Source organism: Hypomesus transpacificus, chromosome 2 (genome assembly GCF_021917145.1).
Source record: "Hypomesus transpacificus isolate Combined female chromosome 2, fHypTra1, whole genome shotgun sequence".
NCBI lineage: Eukaryota > Metazoa > Chordata > Actinopteri > Osmeriformes > Osmeridae > Hypomesus > Hypomesus transpacificus.
The window spans coordinates 14,649,841-14,661,273 of record NC_061061.1 but is presented as its reverse complement, the minus strand read 5'-3'; the positions used below and the strand labels follow the sequence as shown (position 1 = coordinate 14,661,273).

Sequence of the window (11,433 nt, the reverse complement as noted above, 5' to 3'; positions counted from 1 at the left end):
AGATAGAATTAAGAAAGAGACAGGGTTACGTTGAGGCGATAACTGGTAAGACATTGTAACCCTCCATGTCGGATGCATCTTTTCGTGGCCTCGTGATGTTTTTCCTGCGTTCCTGAGGTCACCTGATGGGCCGGGCCTCAATGCAGGACTGTGTGGCCAAATCATATTTATGGAAGACTAAGTTTGGTCTGATTAAAAGCATCTCTTCACCTATTCACTAGTCCTGCATGGCCAGCTCCCTCAGACAGTGTCAGCCCCATATGGCTTCCATTGGAGCAACCAAGCCAAACAAATGAAGGACACTTTGTTGAGTGAGAGAATTTGCCACTATCATGTGGAATTCATTTGAACATCTTTAAAGTAAGATTATTTGTAAGGTGATTTATCTATTGTATGTAGCATGCATTGTTATTAGTCAATTGAGGAAAGTAAATCCACGTGTTGTATTGACCAGATGAAGTCAGTTAATTTCTCATCGAGAAATGAGATTTTTGAGAGAGAGTTGAGATTGAGATTTTATGAGAGTTATGAAATCTGTGAAAATAAAATGGAAAAATTGATCTGGACAAAATTAATGATATTTTCATGATTCCTATTATTCCATTCCTGTGAAAGCTACTTGGTCACATCCATATTGGATGACTCAGATAGTATATTCAAATGATAGTGACCACACTTCTATACTAAAAATTTAATTGTACTTTGGAGACTGTTGAATTTGTGCTAGTTCCCCATTGATGACAGGGCAGATCTAGAGCTCAGGAATACAGCAATAAGAATCTGGCAGGGATGTCATGACCTTCATTGGCCTCTAGGAGGCGGACAATGTAAGAGGGGGTTTGAAATAGTTAAAATTATTCCATAACAATCATTGTGTAAATATTTAACTTTGAAGGATGTCTGACCTTGGCTAGAAGGTAAAATATATTGGAGCAATGTGATGCTTTTCAGTCCAGACAACATAAGGTTGGAATGTCTTGAATGACCCTCGTGTTATCTACTTTCTCTTCTGGGAAACACATGTTTATCACAAATGTTACCCTTTCATTAACTACCTTTTTTTGTCATTCATTGAGATGAAAAACAAATATTTTAAGGGCTGACTTTAGTGTTGGGCAACACATTTTTACATGTGTACTGTATACAAAACCTGAGTCATCTGTCAAGAAAATAGAGGGACGAAATGCTTCAGTTAATTTAGTAAACATGATCCTGCCCACATTTACCCTTGATAGAGACCTGAAGACTTTGAGTTATTATTGAACTTTAGCTAATGGGATTCAAGTATATTATAGTACAAGAGGAGGTAGGAGGGAGTTTATTCGATTGACAGTATTTGCACTATATGTACATCATTCTAGATTACGCCACTAATCTGAAGAAATATCTGCGGAGTCACTACTCATAAGTAATGTTAAACCTAGGGTCAAAGGTGTTGATGTCTAAATCAAGTGTTAAATAATTTTCACCAAAATACTGACCACCGAAATGCTGAACTCTTCTGATCCTTGGTCTGATGAACTTTCTACATGCATATTTGGTACATTGGTACATTTGGTACAAAAATTCAAAATGTACGTGTAAACAGAGTGCTAATTATACATGACAATCGGGGGGGGGGGGGGGGGGGGGGGGGGTTGTTTTTACCTCTTCAGGGGGGTCCAAGTCTTAATTAGGGGGGTTCAAACCCCCCCAAGCCCCCCTTGTAATTCGCACCCTGCATGTAAATAAAGTAAATTATTGTCGGCCAAGTAAATTCTGAAGTCATCTAAGATTTAAGTCTTTGTTGATTCTTGATTCTGTTGTTACCAAAGAAAATCTGTGGAACTTTTAAGACAAATATAGAAAATCTACAGCCACAAAATTACAGACCACAGTCGGTGTTTCCGGGTGCTGGCTTTGAGCTATGTTAGGACCATAAGTGAGATTTATGCAAGACGATGGGGTTGAGAGATGTGCTCCACACATCAGCAGGTTATTTATACAGGCACATTTTTAGTACAGTTGTTTAGATTATATGTACCGGTAGCAAAATTATTAACTTTTGTATGGCTAACATGTTAGCAATTGGGTGGAAAAAGTATTCTTCTTTTTCTAATTCTGTCTTTGCCAGGATTCAAATTCCTTAAAAAAAAATTATCATTAGTAATTCTCCTGGTTACATATACAAAAAAAGAAAACATAATTTATCAACTGATAAAGCCTTTTGTGACAAAGATTCCCATCCACATGTTTTATAAATGTACTTTTTACTTTACTATTAAACAAAGACAAAATGATAGCCAATGTGCTGCAACTGAGTTTCAAAATGTTTTTATTCAAACAATGCTCATTAATTTATTCATTTGAAATCAAACAACCAAGATATTTTGTTATAAAATCTACTGATCACAGGTTACAGCACCTATGAGACACCTTGAATATTTGTAGAAAGAAATCCCCAAAGAGATGGTGTATAAAAGGTTACACTAAATGTTGATTTTATGTAACAAATACATCAAAGTAAGATGATGAGCAAAGTTGGCACCAATATTAGTATAACATGAGCTGGTATGAACTTTTTTTCAACGTTATCCTTGGTTTGTATCCTTGAGCTATGCAATATTGCAAAGACATAATATCCATTGTTCATTATTAAAGACACCGTTAAAAGACACCTTATAACAATAGTATTGACATTATAAAATTCTTCTTTGTAAAAAGAAGTGGTGATATATCCGACATTTTGTATCAATTTCTACAGACAAGATGTGACAGGGTAGTGTCTATGTAAGGAGTTCAAAAGTAAACAAGCCCTTCTGCTACCCTGACACTGTGCATGTGTCTAAACTTGCCTATGTGGTCGATAGATGACAAGTTGTAGGACAGGCGCAGGTTCAGAGCTAGAATTGGACAAAATGACAAGGAAAAAACTATTTGCATGTCACTTTAAATAGAAGTGTCTCCTTAATGAATAAAATAGAAAATGGAAATAACCAGGCGCTGCCTGGTTTTTATTATATTAATTCTGATATTTTCTTACCTAGGGTACTGCTTTCTGAAACACTGTTCTTCTATCATGGGAATAGCAGGTAAATTATTTTGGGTAGTGAGTTGGTGATGACAAACCTTTTTGATTCAACCTATAATACAATCATTTTCATTAATTTAGGTTTCCATTGTACATTGTCAAATCATCCACAATAACATCTGATAAATCATTAAAACTACCAACCATCAAGTTACATATTGAAGAATAGAACTCCAAAAAAGAGGAAATTGTTGGCATGTCTACTGAGAATAACCTTGGCTATTGGTTATGTTTTGAGAAGCTCAAGCTGAGTGAGCACACACATAAAAGTTTTTGAGTTCCTCCCAGTAGTGCAGCTCCTCATCAAAGCTCCAAGCATAGGCCAAGTCTTTTGAGGTCTTTACAGTGTGGACGACACACTGACCTGGCAACTGCTCAAACAGGAGCTCTGCTATACCCACAACAGTGGGTTTCTTCTGACTCTGGATCAGCTTTTGAATGCAGGCTTTGTCCAGAGGCTCTGGGGAAGCACTGTAGGACACCATGACGATAAGCTTCTCGTCCGACGTAGGCACTTGAAAACGGCTCTTCCCTGTTGGGCAATGGAAATCCTTCTTGTTTACGAACAGACCTGTGGGGGTGTTGAATATGCGAACTGACCAGTGCACCCAGTCATACTTTGTCTTTAGCATGTCCACAATGGCATCTGCCAGTTGCTGGTTGGTTAGGTCAGATTTGTCCCTAACCAGCCGGCGGGAATCAATTTCAGCCTGCTTCGGGTAACTGACGATGCAATCCTCAATGACAGAGTTCATTTTCGTCTGAACTGTCTTCATCTTCTCGCCCCAGTCAAGAAGAAGTTCCTGCTCATCATCGACTCCCTTGAGAGCTGTGTAGCCCATTAGAGCAATAAGGCCAATACAGAAGAGCTCTTTCAGCCGGGCACAGAAGTCTTCCATTGCTCTTCGACTTTTGTTCTCATAGTTCAGAGTGATTTCCAGCACTGACTCCCCAGAAAAGTTGTCACCGGTAACAGCACTGTAAAGCGTATGCAAGTTTTTGTCACCTCCTGTCTTGACGAAATGCTCCAGGAAAAGCTTCTTTTTCACCTCGCGAAACTTGGGTTTGGCATTAAGGATGTCCATGTACTTACGGAACTGGTTGGAGATGTTCTCCTCTACTGAGAAGTAGGCAGCATCTGCGCCACTTTTCTTGATCTCCTCGTTGATTCGCTGGATATCCTCAGAGATCACCTCCAGACTTTCACGAACTTTCTGGAACTGCTGTTTCATGAACTCAGCCTCTTTGCTCTCCACATTGTCCAGGGCCAACTTCACAAGTGGTGCTGCGATGGCAAAAACAGGGAAGAGGTCACCTGCTATGCTGGCTACGACCTCAGCACCGTGTTCAAACACCTCCATCACCGTCTCAACCACATTCTTCTTATCTGCTACAAGCTTCTGCAACTGCTCAGCCATCTTTGCTGGTGTCTCTCACACAATTTAGGTAAAAGATCTGAGAAGACATGATTGAGAGAGTATTAGAGCAGCCTGATTAATTACAGAGATATTCAAATTCAATGGTCAGAAAAAACAACAGTAATTACAGTTAGACCCATATGGCTGACTAGCTTATTTCATGTCATACAGTAGGAGCTTTAAAATGACCTTTTGTTGTTTCCGATCGGTTGAACTTCGGCCTGCTGGTTGGATTGTGAGGGTTGCTCTGTTTACACCGTGACCTGATAGAGAAAGACAGACTGGGTGAGTTTCAGCTAACAAGCATTACATACTCTACAGCTGGACACACCATTGAGCAATGAGGCAACAATGCAAAGGGAATTCACCAGTGAGGGAAGACAAGAATTCCACAGAGGAGTTTCAAACCTGTACTCAAGTAAAAATGTTGCACTGAGAAGTATGAGAAGAATTTTGGTATTACATTTATTTCAAAATCAGCATTAGAGATCAAGGCATACATTAGGCTTTTATTTTATAATGCAATATTCATAGATTTCCGGTCAACTCTAGCCTACTTCAGTTGTACAACTGCACCAGTTAATGCCACTGCAGGCGTGGAGAGTGATTAACTGTCGGAGGTTAAACTTGCTGGGCAAGGGTGCATTTTCCATTGCAACTCAGCACGTAACCTAGGCAACGAGACAAAAGGAAACTATTCTGTCAGCTCCTTCTCACTGCCCAGCTCTTTCCCAGGAGGATTCAAACTGCTGAAGATCGGAAAGATAGCCTTCATTGCTCAACTTGATACATCCCTTACTTCTACAGAGAAGGCAGACGCCAGAGACTACAAACACAGAAGAAACCACTGCTGCATTTTATCCGATTTGTCAACAACAACATATTCATGTGCAACATGCCCAGACATGTCTCACTAAGTCTGAAACGCGCCAGGAGCATGTAAAAGGAAAGGCGCACGTTCTTGTAGAAAAGCATTCATCTAATTTCATTTACTAATGCTAAAAATGAAGGATTTCAGCTCTCTCCTGTATTCCTATCCTTCCAGGGCGGCCTGGTGTAGTCAGGAATATAAGGCTGACTATAATGAAACCCAGAGATACTATTACGACAAATCCACTTTACACTGATCTCTCATTTCAGGACACAAAGGATCAAGACTCGAGTTAGGCTTTGCAGATGATTGCATATCAAGAATAGGCTTACATTTAGATGAAGACAGTAAAGACCATCTAACACTGAATTATTTCACATGTAAAAAAACAACATTGACTTTGGTATGAGTTGTGTCATAGTATCAACAACTTCATAAGACTGTGGGGATACAGTATTACTCTGAAGAAGGTGACCTGTGACTGACAACCAATAACGCGTTTGACAAAACTCCTGCTTGTAACTGCGTCATGTCAAAGCACTGTGCAGATAATGTGGCCTCTAAATGGAACATTTATTGATTAGTTAGTTCAACAAGGGCTCTAATTGCATCATTTCAGCATCTCATTGATTCCCCACAATAACGTGTCGAGAGTTAACATGATCGTATCTGGTTACACTTTGAGAAGTTCTAATGTAGGCCTACGAAAGAGCTTCGGCACGTCTCATCAGAGTACGAATAATACTATTGCGTGCACTTCCTGGAGTAAAGGGTCTGCTGCGTTGTTAACCAACGCCCATCCAACACAGTTTCAAATAAGTCCCCACAAGGTGAGCGGATCGCCATAAAAATGTAGGCCTACCACATTATTGAACATAAGAAAGATCATTGTTCAATATAGGTACATACATGTAGCAGTAAGTTGTGGGAACTAGCCTACATAAAGAACACACACAATAAATGCAACGTAACCTGTTGACTGAAGTAGCCTAGCCTAAGAGGCAAATATGCGAATCGTAATTGTCAAGTAACACTTTGGTACATTATAAATTATAAGGCTTACATTACATTTAGAACAGTTAACTCACCTTTTAATAGGCAAAAATTGACGGAAGAAAAGTACTGTCGTCTGTTTTTCCCTTCCTATTGGTCATATGGTTCTCAAATTACAGAAGACACACCCATTACAGACAACTCAACTAGGGTGGTAGTTCGACAACTTGAGAAAATGATAGGCTTATCTTGAACAAAATGAAAACTAACGCCCCTTACATAGATAACTAGGCTATTATGTGTCAGAATATAAGTCTTTGGAGAAGGTATACCAACTGCTTTCTCAACTTGAGTGCTACTTTTCAGCGGACAAAATACAGTTTCTACAGAAAGTTAGATTCTCAAACTGTTTAAGTATGACCAAGAAAGACAAATTCCTTTATTTTGTGATTTATTTTGAACAAAGACAACATATCCAAGAAATAAAATAAAATATTGATGGCCTAGCTTTAGTATGAAAATAATTTCGACAATTTCAATGTACACCTTTATAATAGTCTGTATTATTTTTGATACTTTGGTGAGCTAAACAATTGCAATGGATTTCTAGAGTAGCCCTACACCTTGTCATTACCCCATGTTATTTTCTCAAAACTGAAGCGAACACATCAGTGCAATGTGTCAAATATATTGCCTAGTGCTAAACAGTTTACTGCTGTCTGACATTTATGGCTAGATTTGTGAAAAGAGGATCAAGGTGAAAAAAGGTAATTTTACCAATCACTGCTGAAAGGAAGTAGCCAAGTCTCATAGTTGAGTGCTGTTGTGCAGTATATTATCAACAATGAAAAGTCACAAAATACAGATAGCCAGTAAAGAAATGATTGGTAGGCCAAGTCACAATAAAAGCACACATTTCTGACATTCGCTCCGTAGTTATATAAGATATAGATTTAGACATGTCTCAAACTTGCAGATCTATGTATGATTGCATTTGAAATGTATTTTCTCCACTAACTTCCCTCTTATCTTTATCATACCGTGTCACATTAATCTACTCAGAATGAATGCATAGGTAGGCCCCTTTGTGTTTTCCATAGTAATAACAATCCTCATGGAAATTCTTGGTCTCCACCACTTCCTTGTAGTGGCTGACAGCATGCACCAGGCAGTTGGGGAAGCTTTTGCTGAGGCACTGTGCCACATTCATCATACTCCCCTTTAGATTTTGGGTCTCAATCAGCTCCTGAATCTGACCCTTGTTAATGGGCTTGGGATCAACACTAAAAGAAACCATGACTTTGATTTTGTTATTGGTCAGAATGTCAAAGTAGTTGGCAGCGCCTCCACTGCCATGGTACTGCTTTCCAGCCAGCCAATTGAAGAAGAAAATGCGCTCTTTGTCATTACACACTCTTATGGACCATCGGACCCAGTCATATTTCTTGACAAGGGACTCTAAAAGAGATTTGGTGAAGTCAAAGTCAACACTGGCAGGTGTGTCCTTAACCTGGTGCTCCATGTCTAGTTTGGCTTGGTCTGCAAAGTTTTCAGTGCAGTCGTCCACGGCAGCTTTCATGCGTTTCTCCACATCTTCCATTCGGTCTTGCCACTTCTTAACCATGTCATTTCCCACTCCCCCTTCCTTCAGGGCAGCATAACCCATGACGGCAATAATGCCCACGACAAAGAGCTTCTTCAGCCTGGCACAGAAATCCTCCACAGCTCTCCTGCTTCTCTGCTCTGTTGCGACCACCGTCTCCAGCATTAGATCACCTGCGGTGTTCTCTCCAGTCACAGCGTTGTAGAGGGCATCCAGGTTTAGGTCCGCGTCCGTGTTCTCAAACTGGATCAGGAACTTCTCCATTTTCTTCTCCTTGAACTTAGGCTTGGCATTGACAAAGTCTTGGAACTTCTCGTACTGGCTGATCATCTGGGCCTCACGATCAAAATTTCGCTTGTTCATTGAGGTTCTCTGGAGCTCAAGGGCGATTTTATCAATGTCATCCTGAATGCCCTCCAATTTCTGGTTGACCAAGTCAAACTGCTCGGTTAAGTAACGTGCCTCTTTACCATCTGGGTTGCTGAGGATCTCAGCAGAGGCCACAAACACGGCCTCCAGGATTGGGTGGATCTGGCCCACAGTGGCTGCTAGAACCTCAGAGGCTTTCCCCATGATCGCCACACCTTTTTCGATCTTGTCCCGGTTCTGCCAGATCCATTCTGCCACACTGGTCATCGTTGGAGGTTCTGTCACAGACTAACAGGTCCAAAGTGAGTCTTACCCGTGCCAGAGACTATGCTGATGTCTGAAACAGGGGAAGAAACATAATAACCTTGTAAATCATTTTGAAAGATTTATTGTACAAATGTCTGTTTTGTTTTCTTTGTATTTTTCTGATGAGGTGTTTGCTGGATGACTTTGAAGATTTTTCCTTTTTTGAAGAACATTCCCAAAAGAGATGTACAAACAGTATTCAACATGAATTACACAGGACTGATCTTGTAAAATGGAAGCGAAATGCCATAAGACAAAGTGCAGGTCGTGTCTGAACATGCAGGAGTCTAGTTTCAAACCACACCCTGGGAATCTTGATTGTGTGACAGGACTCTGTCCAGGACTCTTTGGCATCGACACGCGTCAAACCATGGATGAAAATAAATATACTAAACAATTACAGAAAAGTAAACATCAAACAAAGTGTGTGCTTTTGCATTGTGACGTGGACGTTTGCGCAACATTATGTGTTGGTCTTTAGGGATGTAATTTGCTGCTCTAACATTAGCCAAGACCTAAAGCAAACACAGATGTTAACAACCTGGGAAAAGTTTTATTTTTTTCTTGTTTTTTTCATTAACACATTATGGTTTTCTATGAAAACTACACAAGGGAGATGAGCTCACACACATATCTCATTCCCTTCTCCCCATATCCACTACATAAAAAGGCACACCCAGGTCTGAGAAAAGCAATCGTCACCACTGCACTTGTTCTGCACTGGAAAACACTTTTTTTCACCTCTGACTGAAATGGCTCTGAGTGAGAGCCAGCTGGGCCTGCACGTTACAATAAATACATTTTGTTTTTGTATGTTTATGAATCAAGCATTATTATAGCATATTATATACACACACATAGACCATGTGCTTACCAGTAATTGCTGCAGTGTTAAGATCAATGGTGTCATTTTACATGTTTTCCGAAGGACTACTTTTACTAATTAGGTTAGTTAGCTCTGTTAAATCCTGTTAACATAACCAGTGAAATGCTTCATACATTTTTGCAGCAAAATGTATGTCAGGAGATGCTGTTGGCTGTGATTAAAGTAAAATGTACTGGAATTTGTCATTCTTCTGTAGATTTAATTTGCAGTTCATCAAAGAAGACAATACAATACTATAAAATAAAATGTCCTGGTTTATATTTAGATATGTAAAATCTTGCCTTGGCTCACTGAAAAAGGTTGCCTATTAAATTTGCTCTCCAAAGTTACATTTGGGAGGGTATAAAGCAGAGCATCAAACATGCTGCAAATCCCATCAAGAGGAAAAATCTGTCTCTTTAGTGTATATCAACTTCATGTTTTTAACATACTCTACATCTAAGATAAAACATATTGCCACCCATTTTTTTAGATTCCACAAAAACAGTCTCATAGAGCTCTTTTAGAGACCACATCCTTGATTCTTACGACATCAACAAGACCACATCCGTTAAAATAACAGAAAAGCACCTGAAACCTCAAATAACGTTTGATTTTCACCAGTTCTTTACTCTCAAGTGCTCCAACATGTAAAGATCAGATAGGGATCTAATTTAAAACTCATTCCTCAGTTTTCCAAAGCCTCTCAAGTGTATGTTTAGAATTTTTTTTTCTAAGAAGTCCCTTTTTTTATTATCTCAAGGTACATTAACAGAAGAAAATGTGACACGTTTGAAACAGCCAAAAGTTATTAAATTTAAGTATAAGTACTCAAAACCAAATAAGTAGAAGGAACCAAAGGAGTAAACGTACCTCTAATGTACAAAAGTATAGAGTGTAGGGTGTAGTCCAGTTACCCACTAGTCCAGCTGTGTCTGTGAGCACCAGGCTCCCAGGGTTGAGATGTATATAGACTCTCTCTCTCTCTCTCTCTCTCTTTGTGTCTCTCTCCCTCTCTCTGCCCCTCTCTCTCTCTCTGTCTATCTGTCTGTCTGTCTGTCTGTCTGTCTGTCTGTCTGTCTGTCTGTCTGTCTGTCTGTCTCTCTCTCTCTCTCTCTCTCTCTCTCTCTCTCTCTCTCTCTCTCTCTCTCTCTCTCTCTCTCTCTCTCTCTCTCTCTCTCTCTCTCTCTCTCTCTCTCTCTCCTTGTCTGTCTTGTCACTCCCCCTTTGGAACTCCTCCATCCCCTCTGTGCATTCCACGGAACCCACTCGGAGGGATGAGGGGCAGGCGCTGGGACAGATAACATCCTGTCAACACCCCATGCAAGGACACCCTGACAGAAAAAAAGAGAGAAAGATACACAGTTAGAGAAAGGGAGAGAGGGAGAGAGAGATACAAAGTGAAAGAAACAGAGAGAAGGAGGGAGAGAGATAGATGCAGACAGGGAGAAAGGAAGGGAGGTTAAACGAAAGGCAGACACAGTTGGTGAAGACAAGCAGTCCTTCACCACTGCACAAAACCCTGCTTGTTGTGTCTCCAATAGCGTTGCTATGGCCACTGGGACTTGATTTGTCTAGCAGTGTGGGCTTGAAAAGATAATGCATCTTTCAATTTGCCCTCCGTAGTTCAGTCTCCAAAATTTGCATCATTTATAACAGATACCACCTCCTTAATATTTCCAACATAAGCCATTTTTAATCTGAGTACTTTGACTCATGGGCATAGACATTGACTCACAGACATTGACTCATGAGCTACTATGTAGCTTATAAACTGCTTAAATCTAGACCCTATCCAATGGATACTGGACATCAAGCATAGTAAAAAGGGATGAAATCAGCCCTTTGGGCTTCTGTGCTTTCAGAGCCACTCATTCACAGTGCTGAGGAGAGAAGTGAAAGGAACCCTGTGTCTCTGATTACATCCACGCCATGGCA

General features: G+C 40.1%; 2 protein-coding genes across 2 annotated transcripts; both read right to left on the bottom strand.

The window, feature by feature from the left end:
* Nucleotides 1–2,297: 2,297 nt before the first annotated feature.
* Nucleotides 2,298–6,553, bottom strand: rpz4 (rapunzel 4). Its single transcript, XM_047034348.1, has 3 exons — nt 6,448–6,553; nt 4,678–4,751; nt 2,298–4,525 (listed from the first exon to the last, which is right to left on the bottom strand). Exon 3 carries the CDS (start codon nt 4,486–4,488, stop codon nt 3,313–3,315), a length of 1,176 nt encoding a protein of 391 aa, XP_046890304.1. The 5' UTR covers nt 4,489–4,525; nt 4,678–4,751; nt 6,448–6,553; the 3' UTR covers nt 2,298–3,312.
* A 233-nt stretch (nt 6,554–6,786) lies between these two features.
* On the bottom strand, nt 6,787–10,517 carry rpz5 (rapunzel 5). Its single transcript, XM_047034336.1, has 2 exons — nt 10,369–10,517; nt 6,787–8,661 (listed from the first exon to the last, which is right to left on the bottom strand). Exon 2 carries the CDS (start codon nt 8,589–8,591, stop codon nt 7,407–7,409), a length of 1,185 nt encoding a protein of 394 aa, XP_046890292.1. The 5' UTR covers nt 8,592–8,661; nt 10,369–10,517; the 3' UTR covers nt 6,787–7,406.
* Between the last annotated feature and the right edge of the window lie 916 nt (nt 10,518–11,433).

What these genes read in the sequence shown, in the direction of transcription:
- rpz4 (XM_047034348.1), bottom strand. Translation starts at nt 4,488, where the DNA reads ATGGCTGAGCAGTTGCAGAAGCTTGTAGCAGATAAGAAGAATGTGGTT.
- rpz5 (XM_047034336.1), bottom strand. Translation starts at nt 8,591, where the DNA reads ATGACCAGTGTGGCAGAATGGATCTGGCAGAACCGGGACAAGATCGAA.